General features: G+C 38.6%; 1 protein-coding gene across 1 annotated transcript; it reads right to left on the reverse strand.

The window, feature by feature from the left end:
* Positions 1-5,269: 5,269 nt before the first annotated feature.
* Positions 5,270-20,248, reverse strand: HTATSF1 (HIV-1 Tat specific factor 1; the record flags this gene model as incomplete). The annotated part of the gene is made up of 9 exons (XM_082488466.1): positions 5,270-9,858; positions 10,254-10,391; positions 10,880-10,969; positions 11,486-11,585; positions 13,177-13,340; positions 14,396-14,550; positions 15,686-15,733; positions 16,052-16,256; positions 20,081-20,248. 9 exons carry the CDS (start codon positions 20,246-20,248, stop codon positions 9,577-9,579), a joined length of 1,350 nt encoding a protein of 449 aa, XP_082344592.1. The 3' UTR covers positions 5,270-9,576.
* Between the last annotated feature and the right edge of the window lie 456 nt (positions 20,249-20,704).

The raw sequence follows: 20,704 nt of genomic DNA on the forward strand, positions 1-20,704 counted from the left end.
AACAGCCCCTGCCAAAAAAAAAACCAAACCAGACCGGTCAAAGAAACACTATTCCACTTAAAGTGCACAGCCAGCAGCGAGCCCACCTTCCTCCTGAAACTGGTAGGGCCACAAGAACTGTTACTACTAAGATGAGATCCTTTATCTGTATTTCTGCTTCTTCCATGTGCCTTTTCTTTACAGATTTCCTTACTAGGTACTTCTAATATGAAATACTTTTCGTATAAAACAAAGAGAGAAACCTTTAAATACACATGCATTGCATTTTGCAGAATTGTGATGGAGGTCCACTTCTCCCAATCGCTGAGTCCTGTTTGTCTTTAACTTGTTGACAGCAGTATCTTTTGCTGGTGAACTCTAAGTTTGATATAACTGTACAACATTAGTAAGCAATATTGCATCTTTAAAGCAGCGTATGGCTCAAAGAGATGCAGAGGCTCTGATGGACACCAACCTTGTGTGAGTTACCTGTCAATGCCATAGCATCGGCTCTATTGAAAAATAAAAGGGGCACATCTATTCACCAGCTGTCATTTCTCACTCTGCCCTCATCCACCTTTATAACCCCAGGCACAGGAGCCAGCACTGTGCAAATATGGCCTGAGGATGGAACTGTGCTAAAAGAACTGAAGGACTGGGGCAAATAATTCAGAGGTGGCATTAGCTCTGGCTGAAGTTCATGGTGAACTTATCAAAATGCTTTGTCCAATTCCGGTTTTTGCATTGTTCAAAAAACACACTGACAGAGTGGGAAAAAAAAATAAAAAAAATCAAAGGAGACAAAATACTCATTGGAACTTAAAATAAGAACTTTAGATAAGGTGAAGTTCAAAGTACCTTGATCACTGTCAGTACAGACCTCCACAAGGAAAAGACTTCTCAGAGTAATTAGTTACTTCACCTGTTAGAAAAAGACACTCAGATTAAATTACTGGAAATTCAAATTATGGCAAATTCAAGTAAACCAACCCACCAAACATGAAACCTTTTTTGTTTGAAACAACTTACCTGGCAAGGCGGTGGGTCTGCCAGTTGCTTAAAACTTTGGTAGCAAGACTGCAAAAACACACACTGTAGTTTCAACCAGAAGTTACGGATTTAAGGCAGGAATCACTCTAAAACAGTTAGCAGGAAGTCAACAGAAAACTGTAAGACTCCTTTTTGTTCTCCTTAAAAATCTCTGCTGCCAGATATGGTAAGAGTAGGACAAGGAATGTCACTGCTTGCCCTGGAGAAGCGTTGTTTTTATGCATTTGTGCAGTTTCTGGCCGCAGGGGGGCTAGTTCTACAACCAGAGCTCATATGTTCTGCTGTAATCAAAATCATATTCAGCAATGCTCAGGCTATGAATGCAGTGAGAAGGGCCCGCTGGTTCTATTCAATTTTCCAGTCTCCTTGTCAGCTCATCACACCGCATAACATAATTGATTTACCTTGGTAGCAAAAAGAAGGCTGTTATTTTTCAAAGACCGGGGAAGCCTTTGGCCGATAGCCAGTCGTATCACGCAAAACCTAATGAATCATTAGATTTGTGTTTCCATCCAACTAACCCTGCAACATGCAGCGTTGCTTAACCTATTCCGATACATTTATCTGATTTCTTTTCTAATCATAAACCCTCTGATCCTCAGAAGCTTCCTAATAAACATTGCACTCATCTGCATGTCGAAGGGTATTCTGGAGTACCTGCAAAGGCTGCCGCCAAACGGCCCGTTTCTTACATAGGAAAAGACTGTTGAGGCTGCAAAGCCAAGTATTCAGACATTAAGCAATTCGAGGATTAAGGTTAACCAGCCGTAATCCATCCCCCTTTTTAACCTTAAACCTTCATTTACAAACTTCTTGTCCATGTTTATCATCTGCTTCTGCGTCTAGTTTTGCTTGTCAGCTCTACCTCCCCCGTATTCTCTGTTCAGTTCTCCCCCTCGTCACGATCCCTTGCTCAGCTAGCCCTATTTCCCTGTCAGCAACTACCAATTTATGTTCAAAGCTCAAGAGTCCCTCAGTCCTCATCTTAGGATTTCTATTGCTTTGTACTTCTTCCATTCTTTCCCCAGCTCCAGCCTCTGGTCCACCTGAAAACAGTGGTGGGGATGGGACATATCCAGATTGGCCACCAGCTAGGAAATGCAAGGAGATATTCTGTAACAGCCATCTGATTCAGAAGACCATCTATCAGAACTTTAAAACTGACCAAACTTTTCCAAACGCAGCAACTTAAACTGAAAACCCTTCCTCCCAATTTACAGGCACCATCCCAAGGCAGCTGAGGGCAGCAGGAACCAGCATGTCCCAGCCAAACAACTAAAAGAACTTCAAGCACAGGAAGAGGCGCTATTTTTTCCCCACTCCCATTTTAGCGAGCAACCCACTGTTTAGGTTAAGAAACTTTCTGGTTGCTCAGCTGGAGGCCAACGCTTGCCACAGAAAATTCAAACCAGGCAGGGGAAGCTTGGCGAAGTCCTCAGCGGCCGTATGGCCCGAGAAAGGACTCCATCAGGCCACCTTGAGAGCAAGCAGCAAGTCAGCTCTTCCTATACTGCTCCACATCAATGTACAATTTAAAAAGCATTAGCTCTGACCCAGAGGTCTATTTTTCCTATTCCTCGGTCAGGGCAAGCCAGCCGTTGTGTCTTTGTACTGCTTTATTAACATGCTTAACTTGCTCGTGGCATTAATCGTATGCTCCTTTAGCGCCGGTTATTGGCGTGTTAACGCTTGTGTGAATTGTGACCACAGTAGGTACAATGCTAGAAAAATAATACGTTTTGTTTTTTTTTTAAAGAGAGGATGGTCATTTATCTATTTTTTCCTCATTTCCCTTAAAAACCTCTTGTGCTTTCCAACAAGTAGTCATAAGAAGGCTGGATGTAAGCTAGGTTACATCTCAGCCCTCTCAGCTATCGCACACACACGAGGAATCTAATGTCCCAAGAGTCAGGACTTGGATTTGGAGCACTGTGGTCTTCATTACCTGAACTTCCCATTCTTCCATCCTCCAGCAGGAAGTCTGCACAAAAAAGCAGAAGTCCTTCTGATTTGTGTCTGCCACAAACTGTTGTCAAAATATAGTAGAAGTGGAGCTCAGGATGAAGTGGACTCAGCTCGCCTCACGCTACCCTCAGAATGGGTTAATTATGGCAAAATAGTGCAAGTAATTGTCCACGTTATTTGTCCTTCAGGTGGACAAGTATGGATGCAGGGTGAACAGAGGCTTAAGAGACATGGTTGTTGACTGCTCACCACAAGAGACAATACAACATTTTTCACATTCCCCACCCTTGCGAGCAGTATTCATTTCCCATCACTGCAGCATCAGACAGGAAACCCTTTGTTCCTTATTTCATGCAGCCCAGACCAGTTTTAAAAATAAATAAAAAAAATTTTCCACTTCCCAAGTATTAAGCAACGATTTAACAAGCAGGCATTCTCTTTCACCAAGTCTCTTTCAAAGAAGGGAACATTTGAGAAAGCCAGCAAACACAGGCTGAAATTATCACTGAATTCTCCTACCTTAACTTGCTGTCACACCGGTAAGATTTCCCAGATGTGGGACGGTCATGCTGCGTCCAGCAGTTCGGGATCTTTCCCCCGGCAAGCTCTGTGTGCTCTGCAGCGACTGCAGGAGGAGACAAGCAACGTTCATGAACTCCCTACATGCTTTCTAGCCTCTAGCTGCCAGGGAACTAGGCGTTTCCTTCAGCCTATCTGCTAAGAATGCATGAAATGCACTCCAACAAGTCAACCAGGTTAGGAGGTTTCAGGAATGAGGAAAATAGGATTGTAAATCCGTTTTGGTTTTTTGGTTTGTTTGGTTGGTTTTTTTTTTGTTTTTTTTTTTTTTTTTTTTTAATGACAATGTGTACACAATAAAGAAGACAGCATCTGGACTTTGGAAGAGTTTAGAGTACGATGATAAACAAGTTATGACAGAGAACCAAACTTGGCCAGGATGATAAAGGGCTTTCCTATGCCAGGTTATAGGATTTTCAGTACTAAGTGGGCGACTATAAACATCTACAGGAAGGAAAAGATCGCCTGTCTCCAGCCCAGATAAACCAGATAACCCATTTTCTCTCTCTTTGCTAGATCTGTTTAAATGACTACAGAAATCTTCAGAAAATAAAAATATCGTTCTGTAAGGGCTGTAGCAACAGGTAGTTTGGGGTTCTTTTGTAGTAAGTTAACCAAAATTACCAAGTCGCAGCCATTCCAGAAATACTGAATCACAGCCAAATTTGCCATTCTCAGCTGGAAAAATACACCGGGGGACTGGTCACCAAACTGGTGACATTATGTCTGTTAGGCAGTAGCTTAAGAGTTTGTTTACTCACCCAGAAAGCACAATCCAATTCCTTCTGCCTAAATACGTATGAATCCACCCTCTGCCATCTCCCAGAACAACTTAACTACCAGGCTGTAACATTTCCCAGGACAGGGCTTAGCCTTTTATTGACACACTCTGCGCATAAACACATTTTCATTGCGAGACAGACCGGATTCCAGTCTATCAGCAGGTGAAGAACCCTCAACACCTCTATCATTTGGTTTCTGATACCCTTTTTTAAACTGTTTCATATAGCAGAGCTTTCTTCTGCTAAAGCTTTTCAAGACCTCATTCAAGAATCCCCTCTTAGGTTGGGCAGTTAGAGCACTCGCAAGGTTGTTCGTTGGCATCAAGTTAAAGCTCTGCAGTGAACACCCTAAAGAATTATTGGGTTAAAATGGGATTATCATCCCTGTTTCTTTTGTAGTATAGGAATTGAAACAGCTGATTTCCAGTGCTTTTTAAGCATTCTAAGTGTCAAGCTTTGAAGAAAAAAAAAATATCTTCATTTTTGAAAGTAAAAATGGAAATTGTTTGCCCTTAACAACTCCCTCCCCCCTCCAGTCTTCATTAACTGTGGTGTTTGCAGCCGTTCCTCCTGCTCCTTTCATCTTCGTGCAGGGTCCATTACCACACCAATCCAGAATGAAGTCCAAGACAAAACCCACCAAGAGTCCCACGGAACACTTACAGTTCTGGCAACATGTACGCTGGACTCCAGTTGGAAAGCTCTGGCTTGTTAACACATATGCTTTATAAACAGAAGTCACTGGGCACCAAATGCTACAGTATCTTTTACTGGGGAAAAAAGTAAGACAAATACATTACCTCAAAACTAATCAGAAAAGACTTGGTTTGTTCACAGTTTGTTTATTAAAAAGGTAGTATAAAACACAACCCCTTTAAGAAACAAAATTGAAGACAAATCAAGGGATTCTCAGATGCTGTCACAGGTCTATATATTATTCAAATATTTTTTTTTTTAATGTTGGTTTTCTAAAGGATAAATGAAAACGATCAATTTATCTTATCAAAGGAAAATAACCTGGCAGAAAAATTCCAAGTCAACTTACTGAAAAGTTTAATCTAACAATATACTTTCATATTACAGAATGAGCAAAAAACAATTTGCTGCAAAAGATTTCATAATTCTATAAATATTTTACAGAACTTTCAGAGTATCCTGACAGTAAGACTTCAAGCCTTGTATAATGAGCACTAAAATACACACAGGTTAAATCAATACAAGCACACAACTTACATAGGTCATTTACCATACTGCAGTATGTTTCCTCAAATTCAGAAATAAAAATAAGAATTTAAAATCCAATTAAAACCTATAGGTATGTTCGTTCATTTTTAAGAATTTGGTTAGGTTATACAGCTCAAGAATTCAGGGTATGGATATAGATTTTCCTGGAAAATTTAAAGGCAAGTTCAGGTTTCTATGAAGCATCCAATACCTTTAAGCCTCCTTCAATGATTTAATCTAAGTATATGTAATTGTAAATAGATTAACCTTAACTGAATAATGTCTAGGACATGTTTTAGCCAAAATGCACTGCATTTAACATACTAATGATTTTAAGTGAATTGCAATCCTTATACAAAATGTAAGTTGTACAAGGGACCGAAATTCAATTAAAAAAATTAAAAAGTCATCAGGAGAAACAGATAAACATTTTGATGCAAAATGAAACTAATTCTCTCTTTACAGCTGTATATGAACATTCAAGAACCTGCTAAAACTTATGTGCCTTCTCTTTTGGGGCTTTTCCTTTCCAGATGTCTACCTTGGCCACGCTCCTCAAACCATGTAATCTCCGATGAATGCATGGAACTCCGTACAATTGCCTTGCCAGCAAACCACTAAATAGCATTTGATTGTAAAGCAAACTACCAATATATCTTGAAGCTAAGCAACTGTTTGATTTTGTATTGCATGTTTTAGAAAGTGATTATCTATGCTAAATTATGCTGAAGTACCAGTTGATACTCTTTCCCTGCTGTTATATTTAAGTGGCTTCACATCCACTTTGTTACCCTGCGTGAATTAGTAGAAACAGCTATTTCTTTAGTTCAAAATTGAACAACATTGATTATCACAAATTGTTTCGACCTGCCGTTAGCTATTGTTTTCATAATATACGGAGGGAAGGAGACAACTTTTCTTAAAATGAACCTCTCACCAAAAGCCCAGGGATGAAGGAACACGCAGTATACTGGAACACCGGAATGGGACCTAAGAAAAAGTAGAAACTGAGCAAAAGTTTGAATTTGTCACTTCTAATGAGCAAGACACATCATTAGAAAGCACTTTTAACTAGAGAATATAGTGAAAATTGCATTGGCGTTTTAACTTCTCACTAATTTATTTATTATGCTGCTCAGTCAGAAAAAATGTAAGTTTAAAAAGCAACTCAGCTTGTTCAGCTTCAGATTTCTTAAAATTTGGTATTAAACATTACTGCTCTATACTACAAGATTTTCATCATCATACTTCAAAATAGTAATTTTAACTTTTGTGAAAAATTTTAATTTATGTTCAGATTAATTTATAAAAATTTGCATCATTTAAAAAAGGAAAACATCAAAAGAATTCTATCTCAATGAAAATCTGCTGAAAAGAAAGTCACAGCTGCATTAACCTCTCCACAAACTATTAAATGCCTCAATAACTCAATGAATAGTTTATAAAAATATATTTTTACATTTTACTGGGGAGTAACAGAGGTAGACAAAAGGAAAATACCAGTTTGAGTGTAATGCCGCACTTCAGAACAACGTATTTGCATGGAAAAACAGCTTTTATTTTCTTAAGAATCCTAGTTAATAGGAAAGCCAGTAAAGCATTTGGTCTCAGTCTTTGTCGGTGCTCTACTTCAGTGTGAAGTCTAGAGGAAAAGGTGAAAAGACTAACATCATGTTTGACTTTTGAAGCAAGCCAATCAAATTTGTACATCGACTGGAGAGAGGAAGGTTACTGCACATATAATGATTTTTTTATTTTTCAAAGTTTTTTTTTCAAACACTAACACTAACCTTATTTTTTATATCTGATACCATGATAAGGCTTCATAGAACTGTACAATATTTATACATTTGTCACCAGTTTCCCTATATCGGTTGCAATTCCACTGTAAAACAGGCGATTTACCTGTGTAGAACATTATATGATTAGGCTCTCAAAAAAAAAAAAAAAAAAGCTAACAAATCACAATAGTCTAACAGACCTAAAGCCTGGAGTCTAGAAGCTGGAAGAAAAGGAGCACTGAAAGCAATATCCACTACGCTAAATTACACTCTTCACATGCCAAAACCTTCAGCCCTCAAAGGTCTGTGGTGCTTATTACCAATAAAAATAATTAAGGCAGAACCAACACAACCCAGAGATGTAATGTGAATACACCACAACGTGCAGCTACGCACCAGGCAGTGTTTCAGATTCCCTGAACACCTGTTTTGCTGAAACATACAATTTGCACACTTGCAAAGATGAGAAAAATGGTCTTTCTTAGTTGGCAAGTTGCTGTTCTTTTCAGAATGCAATTCAAAATTGGAAATTTGTCATGCCAGCTTACAACAAGCCCCCAGACTTTTAAACCCTGAATTCAAATATCATCTTTGTTATAAGATCAGATATTTTGTCACAAAAAGACATAATTTATAACCACGGCGGCAAGTGTTAACTTAGATGCTCTGGTTGGCATAGCTACCCATACATATCAATTACATGTTAAAAAAAAAAAAAAACCAAAACAAATTTAAGAGTACCATATATAGTTCTGGAAAAAATATATCTGGTAATCTCAGAGCACGAAGTTTGAAAATATCAATTTTCAAAGTATTCTGAACACTTTAGGATGGAAGTGTAAGCATTAGCATATATGGTTTCTTGCAATCCAATATGAATTAAAAAAATAAAAAAAATCCTCCTTACAAATGCGCACTAGTAACCATCCATGTGAAAACATGCTATGAATTTAGCATCAATATTTTAATCGCTTAGTGCCTAAATCTGTATTCTTTTATCCTTAGGTACCAAAATAATGGGATTCTAAACTAAGAATGACTGTGCCTAGAACAGCCCCCCAAAGTTGTTTTTGAAAGCCTGCCACTTATTAAGATATCTAAAGTTAGAATGTCTTCTAAATTCTTGCTTTTGGAAATATTTCTAAGAGGGCTAACATTTGCTTTTTTCCATATAAAAGAATATTATTTGAAAGCATATTTTCAAGTATTCTAACTTTTGCACAACAAATTGTAGTTCAAGTTGCCAAAAGCCTTTAAATTTTATGAAATGTGGTAGATCCTCCCCACTTCGAAAAGCACATAAGGCTAAACTAAAATGCTGAAGAGAACTCACACGCATCATCTAACAAAGTTAAATAAAAACCTTTACTCTAATATTAAAGCAAAAACTAAACAAAGCCAACACATCAATCAAAAGCCTATTTTGCATACCTACTGCATACAGACCATGAGAGTTTAAGGTCAATCTTATTTCATTATGCCCTAGAATGTGTGTGCTCATGCATTTCTAGTCTCCTTGACATAATTCCAGCCTCAACAGAAGACCTGAGCATCAAGAGAAGATCTAAACACAGGAAGAAAAAAAAAAGTTTACTGAATGGTGTGATTTAATAATCTGTCTTCACTCAGTTCGCCTTATCCTGGCTATGGCAACCTTGTTTGTTTTCCACTTACTGTAAGTTTGTGACTTGGTACCACTCTTATCATTTGCTACGTAATGCATAGCAACATATCCAACGCATTCACCCTTTATGTATCACAGCATCTGTTCCATAAAATGATCCAAAGTACTCAGGACAAGAATCATTTTTAAGGATGAGATACCGAGTTCCAAGGGGTACAGGTAAATCCACAGGAAAATCCACAAATCTTGTAATAGCTTCGCATTACTTAAGTTACACATCGTTACATAAATTTAAGGGTTGGAACATATTTCACACTTACATAATGGAACACTGACAAGCATAGTTAGAACAAAAGAAGCCTGATGAGTTTTACTGCAATCTTGGCAACTTGAGTTACTTTACCTGAACAGCCAATTAATACAAACTTTTAGAATCTCATTAAATACTGCTTTTAATGAAAACTTCAAAGCACACAGTTGATGATATTCTAATATGCATATATTCATAGGAACATTGTCTGCAGTCACCCTGAAGAAAGGGATAAACTCAGTATCACCCTAAAAACCATGCTTTCTTAAAGCATTAAAGATGTTATGTGTCTGCTTCAGCATCACTGCCTGCAAGGCTGCTGTCTGTAGATGGAGCACCATCTTCATTAATGCCCTCACCATTATTCTCCCTCTTATGGGCTTCATCATTTACATCCTTAGATGTGTCATTAACTTTTGAAGGTTGTTTGCCTTCAGGCAGTTTAACACTACTTGTTGCCGCATCTGAATCAGATGTAGGTTGCTTCTCCTTTGCATCAGGATCCTCTAAAAACGATCCCCACACCTTGAGCCTTTCTTCCCTTTCTCTTGCAGTCTCCTCCACCTATTAAAGATAAGTTTATACACATCATTACAAAGTCATACTTGTAAAAACAAATATTTACACAGATAAAATTATACAGACATTTATATTGAGGTAATATCTCAAGATTTCAATCGGCCCTGTTGACTGTGAACTAATGATCTGTACATCCAGCAACTAATCCTCTAAGTTGACACCTCCAACACACAATTTTTAACATCAAACAGGTCCTTTAAATTTTTGCTAAATTCAATAATTAAGGATGATTTTGGAGACATCCTAGCAGTTTTTGACAAAAAGCAAGATGGAGCACGGGTGGGAAGGGTACAGGGATGGAAACACCAAGCATTTCTCAAATTAAAACAGATTTTCAGTTTGGAAGAAACGTTTGATAAAATAAGACCAGGAAAGGCTACCTGATAATCTGTTACACCATCCCATGTTTCAGCACTGAGCTGACGGCCACCAAACCACCTTCCATTTAGAGTTAGCTTGCACAGATCAGCTTCTGTTGCTTCTTTAAACGACACGGAAGCCACACCATCAGGGTGTCGCTGTAAGGAGAGACAACTTTCATTTAATAGTTTTCCAAATAGTGTATTTATTACAAGATCTTTTAGATTGTCTTACAAAAATATAGCTCCACCCCAATCACACACAACCATGTTTGAAAAACTCAGTTTGCAAGTTTACACATTTTGTTCTGTTGGTACATGGAACAGATGTTTTGAACACAGAAAACAAATGTTTCAGCTAGTTCAGCTATAAATAAATGTATTTATAAACTTTCAAACTTGTGACATGTATCCAAGTTATTGTGAAAAGTTAAGAGTTTGCCTTCATATAGGCTGAAGTAGATAGGTGCTTATAAATTAATTTCCAAAACAGCTGATTTCAAAATAGTGAAAGATTAGGTCAAGTTTCCATAACATAAACACACAAACCCAAATAAAGGCTCCACTCATACTTAAAGAACCCTAAATGTTTTGCACATTTACACATTACATCAATTCTGTCAACACAACCCGTAAAGGATACCTACGTCAAATATGAGAACCTTCTTTACTTGACCAAACTTTTCACACTCTGTGCGCAGATCTTCTCTGATCTCATTTAGCACTAAAGGATCCTCCTGCAATGCAATCACACAGTTTAAACAGAAGCACTTTCTTCTCGGCTTTATATTTGCTCAATCACCAATGGAACGCACCTGGCTATCTATTAAAAGTTCAGAAATTAAGTGTTGTTATGCTGCATTTTCAAAGCCACTTGGGAGTTGACAGACAGACCTTATATGAATTTAATAAATGCTACTTATTAATAAGGCTTTCGTGCTGGCTTCTCCATTCTAACACAGTTACTGTCTACTCCCCTTTCTATCCCAAAAAGGAGTATTGTCAGGATACACACAGTGGGAAAGATCAATTTGAATAGTATGCATCTTTGTCTTGTTTTCTCAGTTTTTTTTGAAACAGATGAATGAATTTTGAATAGATGCTTGGCACAGGAAAAAGAAACCCTGCCTATAGAGTAAGTTTAATTTTGTTCTTGTCCGCCTACAATTTTGCTAAAATTCTTATGGCACAGAAAGGTCAGAGCACATTAATGATAACAGCACAATCTACAATACCAAACTGCAGCTTCCTACCTCAAAATCCTTTGGGTGAAACATATTCCTGATAATAACGATGCGTTCATGTCGCATTCGAGCTGCGCCATCTTTCTTCTCAGGCCTCCAATCCAGCTGTCTAATGAAATGAAGCAACAGTAAGAAGATATTGTTGCGGGTCTCTTCAGTTTCTACAAGTATTTGTTGAAAAAAAATCATTAATTTGGCATTTCTTGCAATACATCAACTAAAACATGTACTTTGACACAAAGACTTAAGTTACTCTTCTAAAAAATGCAATCATCATCCAGTTTTACCACTTCTACAAAGCAGTTGAGGTTTTAAGGTACTTAATTTTTAGTGCCTCTATGAGCATTTATCTTAATAATCAAAGCATTTTATAAAACACTGAAAAAATAATCTTCAAGTTTTACTTCCTTCCTAATTATCAGCTCAGATACATGAACCAGTTGCTGCCAAGTATGATGAAAATGTCAGTATTTTTACCATTTTTTCCTAACTTACTTTGTTAAAACGGAGATCCGCTATGCCCTTTGGTAAAATTTAGTTGCTTTTACTTAAACAAACATGCAAGAACACCTTCAGTCTTACACAGGCATTGCCACAAGATGCATTTTGTTCTGCAGCATACAGAGCTACTGCCACAAACTAGCAGTGTAACCCAGGGCATCTGTTCTATGACTTTGCCTTCTCACAAAAAAATGTTACTTCTGGTAAAAACACCAAGTTCATATGCTATTACAAAAAAGGAGACATTCACTTACAATTCTAAAACTCAAAATCTTGTATTGGGGGGGGGGGGGGAAATATCTTGTTTAAGTTCCTTCTTGTATCTGCTACTTCAGCTGAAGAAAACTTGAATTTCCAATGAAGGCAGTAGAAAGTAAGTTATGCTCTTCAACTCAAAAGGAACACCAACTGAAGTCAGTTTATTCACAAAAATTGCTGTCAAATGCAAGTTCATTATTTTCGTACTTCTCTCACCACACTGTAGATTTCTTATAGCATGAACTGTTAATGTATCTCTGAGGCAGTTTCAAGCTGCTTTTATTTTTAATTGATAAGATGTCAAGTAGACTTTGTTCACTTTAACTACAGCAACATACTTTTTTGCATTACCATTTAAAATGTTTAGTGGTATGATTTCATTAAAATATTAAGAGTACAATATACTTAAACTTTTTCCTTCATTAATCCGCATCTTCTTGATTCCGAAAGGCAGAAAAACAGTTTTTAAGTGACAAAAGCAATGAATCTAGGTAAAATTTAAGAAACACAATATGTATATACCAGAGAGAGAGGTCTAGGGGAATCTACAGAGGTATTTTAGTATTTGCTCCTGTAGAACCTAGCATCTCTTCCTCTTTGCAATGAGTAAAGTACAGTACAAACAATATGTGGACAGCCCTAGATATGGTGACAGGACTTGTACATTGAGGGAAAAAAAAAGTCCAGAGTTGCAATATTTTCTCCTACAACTGAAAGGACCTTGGTTCACTATGCATTATTTTAATGTGTCAATCACAAAATTCATTATCTCAACATTTAATTTAGGAGTTCCTCCCCTCCAAATGTGTGACAGTTAAGCTATTTCACTATTAGTTAAGACTTCAATTTTTGCATAACTCATAGCATTGCATTTGAAAGCAGCACTTTACTAATTGCACTTAGAATTCAAGCAATATTTTACTGAAATAAAAAATACAAACTTCTGCTGTTGAGACAACTTCTTCTTGTAGTCTTTACATTTCTTCTTCTTTTTGCTTGCATCATACTCCCCCTTCAGTTGAAACTTTGCAACTTCAACATGCAATTTATAGCCTCTAATTTCTGCCTCATCCAGAAGTCTCAATGCAAGTTGAACTGATTCTCTCTATTTGAAGATAAAACAGAACACAAGCACATGGCACAAATTATTCCAATAACATTTAATTAAAGATTATTGTGCAAAGCATTAATTCCCTGTCACTGAAAACCATAATGCCACATCTCCTCCAAGCCTCCTGACACACAGTTGGCAATACTTTCTCGATCAAAACCCAGTATTTTTTCACCACTGTCATAGCAGATTAACGCTCCCAAAAGCAACTGCATACATTTCATTCATTATTTAATAAAAACTAATCTGCAATGGTCAAGCAAGCTGATGAACTTAAAAGCGAGAATAAAAAAATATATTCAGGGGGTTGATTTTCTATAGAGCTTGTATCGCTTTTCCAAGAACAGCAGATGTTGAGGCTCTTAAGTAATTTTTAATGTTTTCCTAAAAGTCCTTTAGAGTGCAGGTGGTCTTCATACTTGTGGTCTTTATACTTGTGCACTAAACAGCCCTAACTACTAAAATTACAAAACTAACACAGACTACAAGGAAGTTGATTTAGTACTGCCTGGTGCTTCTTGCAGAATTAAAGCAGATTGCAAGTGCTTGCAATCACTAACTTTCCAAATGATTCACAAGTGAGACACATGAAAGAAACAGTATTGCAGCCTAAATTTTTATAGGTTAATACAGAATGCAAGAACAGTTCTGAACCTAACCCATTCTCAACTAAAAGCTGTAAATGCAGGACTACAGTATGTTCCCTCCTGTCTCGTTATTTTTGTATTCTTGGCCACACAGTGGCAAATTTTCAAAGTAAGAGGTGAAGAGGTCCCCCATTTCATCCCATGATTACTGGCACCCAAGACAGGAACATATAGAGACATGTTAAGCAGGTATTACAGATATTTTCAGATGGAGGATGGGAATGGCTAAGAGGAAACAAATGAGGTGCACAAGTAGTAAGTGGACAGTTCTGGAATAAAACGGACACCTCAATTTTAAGTTATACTTCAGACATTTCAAGGATCTTCTGAATCTGATTCTGAAACAGTGGCCACAAGTATCTTCAGTGGGAAGAAAAATCGGCATTTCAGTGCACCACTGACCTTTAGATAGCAACAGAGGCCATCTCCTTTAAGATTTCCTTCCTTATCTTTGTAAAGTTTGATTTTGTGTTCTTCCGTCTGAGGATCTCGCATAATGATACCACATTTTGACATGACTTGTATAAATTCATCTTTAGTAATGTCTGGAGGTAAACCTGCAAAATAAATTAAAATAGAAGGCTTGAGTATGTTAAATTTTCTTTTAATACCTCATTGGAACAAAAACGCCACAGTGTTTCTTTAAATGAATGGTATCAAACTTAAGGAAATTTTACATGCACAATAAGAAACCACTGCTCTTGGGACCAATATTTTTTATATTACCCTTTAAGATTACTTCATACCAGTATTTTGAAAATTCTTTTACTTTTTAATAGGTGCAACATACAGCATTCCTAATATGCAGACCTAGAGCTTTAGTGCTATACATGACACTGACATTGCAGTGGACACAAGTATCCTGCCCAAGTTTTAAGTTCTACTGCACCTCTAGGGATTGGAAACAAAAAACCCCAACAAACAACCTATAAACAGACAACTATTTTCTCCACCCACAAATTCAACAAAAAAAAAAAAAGCAACTGCTGATGCATGGAGTTTTCAAAGCCTGAACTTTGAACTGAGGACAAGAAAAAAAAATGGAGGAGAAAATTATGTGAATGTTCCAAGCTAGTTTGACCTGGATGAAGATTTCTGAGAATTCAAGCACGTGCATTTCTGTGACTGCTCAGAACCACCACATGTACCTTTGCATATGCATCTAGAGATAGCACCCCAACATTCAAAACAGCTAGAGAAATTCCATAATAAATGCACACAGTTTCATTGGAGCATCCCTGTTACTTGCCATTCCACTTCTAGCTTTTTTTTGTACTTACTGTTTCCTCGTTCTTATCTAATAATAATTATGTTTTTATAAAATAAAAGAAAATAAAGATTAAAACATTAAATTATATGTATAGTCAATGCAATCTTATTATAACATGTTCTCATTATCCTATTCTTTAAGAGTTCGCAAAGATTGTTTTTCTTGGCTGTAACTTAAAAAGAAATCATTAGTGACTTGGCTGACACGGCTCACATTTAAGAGATAAAAGCATGCAATATGTCCCTTATATTGTTTCCCGCATCTGTAATGTAAAGGTCACAAAGACATTATGCAGTCAGGAACTAACGTTAAGTAGCTTGGCAGCAGCAAACTAAATTGGTAATATTAGAAGTTAGGAAGGCATATAGGAGTTTCTTTTACCGTCTTTAGCTCAAAGTGGATAAATAAACGCTATTACTTACCAGTCACATAAACATTTGTGTTTCTGTCTTCTTCAACATGAAACCATCCTAAAAACAGAATTTTAATTCAGTTATGCCAACATATTAAAATGGGAGCATACACTAATGTTCATATTCCATCAAATTTCTAAGAATTTTTGCTTGCCCACAGGAAAACCTCTGAACACACCTTAATTTGCTTTTTTCCCCCACCCTGTACATGGACTTAGGAAGATACCTATGAAGTACCATACAATTTTAAAATCATTGTGGAAATTTCCAGAACCACCTGTATCTTTGCTGTACATTATAACACTGAACAATTGCCAGTTTCCACCCAGTACTATACAGGTTGCAGCCTACAGAGGGAAACCCTTTGTCACTTACCTGGCTCAAGCTTCCGTTTTTCTGCTTTTTGTTTTGGATCTGCTTGTTGTGGTCTTTTCTCATTTGCTGATGGTTGTGTTCCCGATGTCTTGGAAACTACTGGTTGCTTACTTTCAGTTGTTGTGCCAGAAGCAGACGAACTGTCTGTATCATCTGCATGGAAGCCATAGTTGGCATGATATGTTGCCAGGAAATCTTCTGTTATCTGAAAAGAAATTAGAAAAATGAATCCAAAATTTCAAAGAAGTACAAACTCAGGTTTGTAAGTGTTTTAATGTTAGTGCATTGATGATGGCCATTTTCTAATCCAGCAATGCAGAAAATAACGGTATTTTAAAAATGCTTTTAAATCATCTTTGTAAAGCCATATGCACAACAAAAACAATCAGTTCAGGCGTTACCTGAAATAGACTAAGATGCTAATTCCATACAGCACATGAAGATTTTTAACAAGTATTTCACAAGTTCTGCCTTTTTTCAAGCAAAGCTTTCTGCTTTCAACATAAATTGGATTTGCCTTAAGTATAGAAATGAAGCGCTCCTGACCATATTGAAGAGAGAAAGTGACACTGAAGGTAAGCCAACAACTTATCCACAGATGAACGACCGACATTTGTAGGCATCTGTCTTTTCATAGAAACATTTTCAGAGATGACATATGTTTGTGTTGACAGACAGTAAATATTGCACTTAGACAGAGAAGTAGCTTAACACACTGTTTATAAGTCTGTATACTCTACTTTATAACCTACTAATAGATAAATAATTAGCTTGCTCTTTTCTAGAGATCATATTAGGATAAAATATATGATTGGCTAATGTCTATCTTTTAGACACCAAAACAAAAACACCCTACAAATTACACCCAGCATTTCCAGCCAGGAAAATTTTAATACTAGCCACCAGCAATAACATGCAAAGACATGCATGCTATTGCATGCTTACAACATACATCACAGCTCGTTTTGCTAGCACCACTGCACTACGAAGTACTTTCTGAAGTTACACACTCTGAAATGATTTATGCCAAAAGCTGAGCCTTAAACTTTGAAAATGTTATCAGACTCTAGCCCATGCTGCACTTGCTTCATCTGTATTCAAAAAGGAATAAAACTTAAGGTCATTAAGCTATTGTAAGAGAGCAGCAAAACAGACAGTAGTGTCAATGATGACAATGCAATCTCATACCTTCTGTAGTGATTTGAAGCTTGATGTTTCAACTCTAAGCTTTTATTATGACAAATCTAAAATTCATGACAAGCCTGTTACTGTCAATTTGGCATAGCGCAAGATGCTGTGGAGCCCTATATAACCTAAAAGTTTAGCATGAAATAGCTCCTATGAGAAACAAGATTCGCAACACACCTTGATCAGGAATGTAAGTGGTTGCTCTCACAGACATGACATAACACAAGAGAGAGAGTACAAGCACATCTAGCGAAGAACAGAATATGTGTTCTAATAAGGTCCATCATATTTGACACTAGCCATCTTAGCAAACCCTTAGTTTCACAGTTGATGAAATCCAGAGAATTAAGCTTTTAAACTTTCTGGTGAACAACATTATTCATTTTCATCACAGAACTTACTGACAAACTAGTGATTAAACCTTCAACAACTAACCACCTTCCTGCAGCAGTATTATTTTTCAACTTCAGGAGGAACTGCATTATCATGTAAAGCTAAATTTATTCTTAGCAAATTCTGGCAGTCAATAACAGATTTTTTCCCCCCCATAACATGCCATCATCCTACTATACATACTATTACAACTACTTCATTTTAAAATGCATTTTTGCAAGCATAAAGGAATTTATACAAGTATAAAGGCTTTTATTGGAACTTAAGTCATATCATGCCTACATGGAAAACAAGCACTCACAGAATTTTTTACTTGGGGCTTCAATCCAGTTCTGGTGGAGAACATCACAGAAAGCGATCAGTTCTATCTCTATACCCACAGAGTTGTACAGTTTGAGGCAATTAAGTTTATAGAAAGAGAAATACAATACTACAGGACATGCTAGCATGTAATTAACTACTGGGCACACTGAGATGGAAAGGAATAGATTAACCAAATGAAGAACAGATACCCTACGCTCACAGAAGACTTTCAATGTCTGTTTTTTCATAGCAAGTGATGAAGGAAGGCAGGTGAATTCAACATGTGATTTTTTCCTATGTCTGTGAAGGACTATAAAAAGTTGGTATCCATCAATATAGTACCACTGAAAGAAAAATCATTAAATAATATCGAAAGTTGCAATCACTTTTATTAAATACCTGACTTCTCCAAATTTTTCTGAGACATGTTGACAGGTAATGTCATTAATTTTTCGCACTGCTTTGAAAAATGCTTTAAAAGTTCAGCAGCTACTCTATTCCCAAAGTAGCATAGCAGTGCAACCCTAGTCCATAGATGATGATTACTTAGGCCAGTCAGAATGTTTTAACCTTTTGCCAGAGAACAGATATAAGGAATTTTATTAGTCTTCATGGAGTAAAAGAAGAACCACAACTTTTTGCTCCTGCAGTCTCTTAAATCTATTTTGATAAAACACTCTGATGAATAATCATCAGCAAAACAAAGTAACCTGAGATACTATGATATCTAGCTCAGTAACTTATCTATAACACAAAGCTTCACAATGATTCTTTACCAATTTCTACCACGCATCATATTTACTAATGAACTTTGTTGTTCCCATATAATCTGTCCAACTCTTAATGTCATCTCCTTTCCAAGGTGGAAATTTGACATAGAAAGGCATTTAGGAAAGATCAATGGTCCTGAGAAAAAGAGAGACATAAAAAAATAAGAAGAAAGAAAGAACCCTTTTAAAAGTTACTGTACTTACTGGATATAGCACTCAACAGGGAGCTGGGGCTACTCAGTTCTCCACTGCTCCACTTTAGGAATCTGGATTTTTCATATGTTTTTACCCCCCCCCGTAAACCATCTGCTACATATACACCTTACTAGGTTTACACACATATAAACTTGTCACTACAGGCTTCATTCTCACTCAGATTCTCCGAATTGTAATGAGCCACAAATAAAAGCTGGCACATTGCATTTATGAAGTATATGCTAGAAAATGTCTTAACATTTGTAAATTAAGTAATTGTACTCATTTGTTGTTTTATAGTAACAAAACTACTATTTCACTCGCCGATCAGTAGATTGGCTCAACACATTAAATTTATGTTCCTCCTCACCTTGAAGAACCCCGTTATTACAGCAAGTTCATTTTTAATACTTAAAATATTTAATAAAAAAAAAACAAACAGGATGAAAAACCATGACGTTTCCACCCTGTGGAACGCCTTTAAGCCAAATACACTTAATTTTCGAGTGCATTTCCAAGATCTAAGGAAAAGGAACAAGACATCTTTACACATGCCTCGCTTCGAAATAATAATAGAAAAGGAATATACTAGTCCATTTTCATCTAGACCTCTTAACAGACTAGCTCGCTTCTTCACTGCCAACAGAAAGACAAAGATCAACACAGCTACTGTGAAAAAGAAACCTAAACATGTCAGAAGCAGTACCGATTCGTCAACATCCACAAATATAACTGTGACTTCATGCCAGGCCCGAGCAATTCTACGGATTCACAGCCAGGGAGAAAAGCTCTTCACAACAAAAGCGCAGAAAGCAGCCGGTTAGGTTACAGACGGAGACAACGCCAGCTGCCGTGGTTCTGCCTGTAAAAACAGAGTCTCTCAGTGCTACAGAGACTTCGCAGCAGACATCTATTTGGCCGAATCCGAGTGAGACACCCCCGCGCTGAAGAGACCCAACATCAACTGTTCCTCGTCCTCACCCTTCCTCGGGGAAACTTCGGCGTGCCGAAGAGCTGTCCCGCAGCGGCGTGCGGGCGGGGGGTACGGCCCGCGGCCAGCCCCCCCCCCCCCCGCCGAGAGGGCCGCAGCCTGGGCGAGGAGGCCGCTCCACACACCGGGAAGGGGGCAGGGGGCACCGGGCCCGCCCTCAGGGAGCGCTGAGGCGACACCCGCACCCACCTTAGGGAACCAGGCCTTCTTCTCCCGGTCCCACTCGTAGGCGGCCCCGTCGGCCGGGTCCACGTAGGTGAAGGGGTCGGATTCGCCCTCGCCGCCGGGCTCGGCCTCGTACTGCTGTTGGAGCTGCAGCTGCCGGTAGAACTCTCCATTCCCGTCCTCGCCGCTCATCCTGGCCCGTTCGCCGGGGGGAACGGGGTGGGGGAGACGCCCTCACCGGGCCTAGGCACCCGCCGCCGCCGCCGCCGCCGCCTGAGGCGCCCGCTCGCCCCGCCCCTCTCGGCAGCTAGGCCGGGGAGCGCGCGAGCACGCGCAGCCGGGAGCGACGGGCGGGCGGGCGAGTGCGCGCGCGGGCCCCCTCCGCCTCACGTGGCCGGTGACCGTCCCAGCGCCCCCGTTAGCGCGCAGGAGCGGAAGTGGTACGACGCTGCGCCATCACTGCAGGCCTCGGCCCGCCCAGAGGCGGGAAAGCAAGCCCCGCCCCCTGCAGCGAGCACCAAGGTCCCTCCCTCTCCATTGGCTCCGCCGTCCTCACGTGATCAGCCAGCCTGCGACTCAGTGGCTGCGGCGTGAATAGAGGGTGGAGAGAGGGGGGGTACCACTTCCGCTCCTGCGCGCTAACGGGGG

Source organism: Vanellus vanellus (assembly GCF_965231255.1).
Source record: "Vanellus vanellus genome assembly, chromosome: 10".
NCBI classification, from domain to species: domain Eukaryota; kingdom Metazoa; phylum Chordata; class Aves; order Charadriiformes; family Charadriidae; genus Vanellus; species Vanellus vanellus.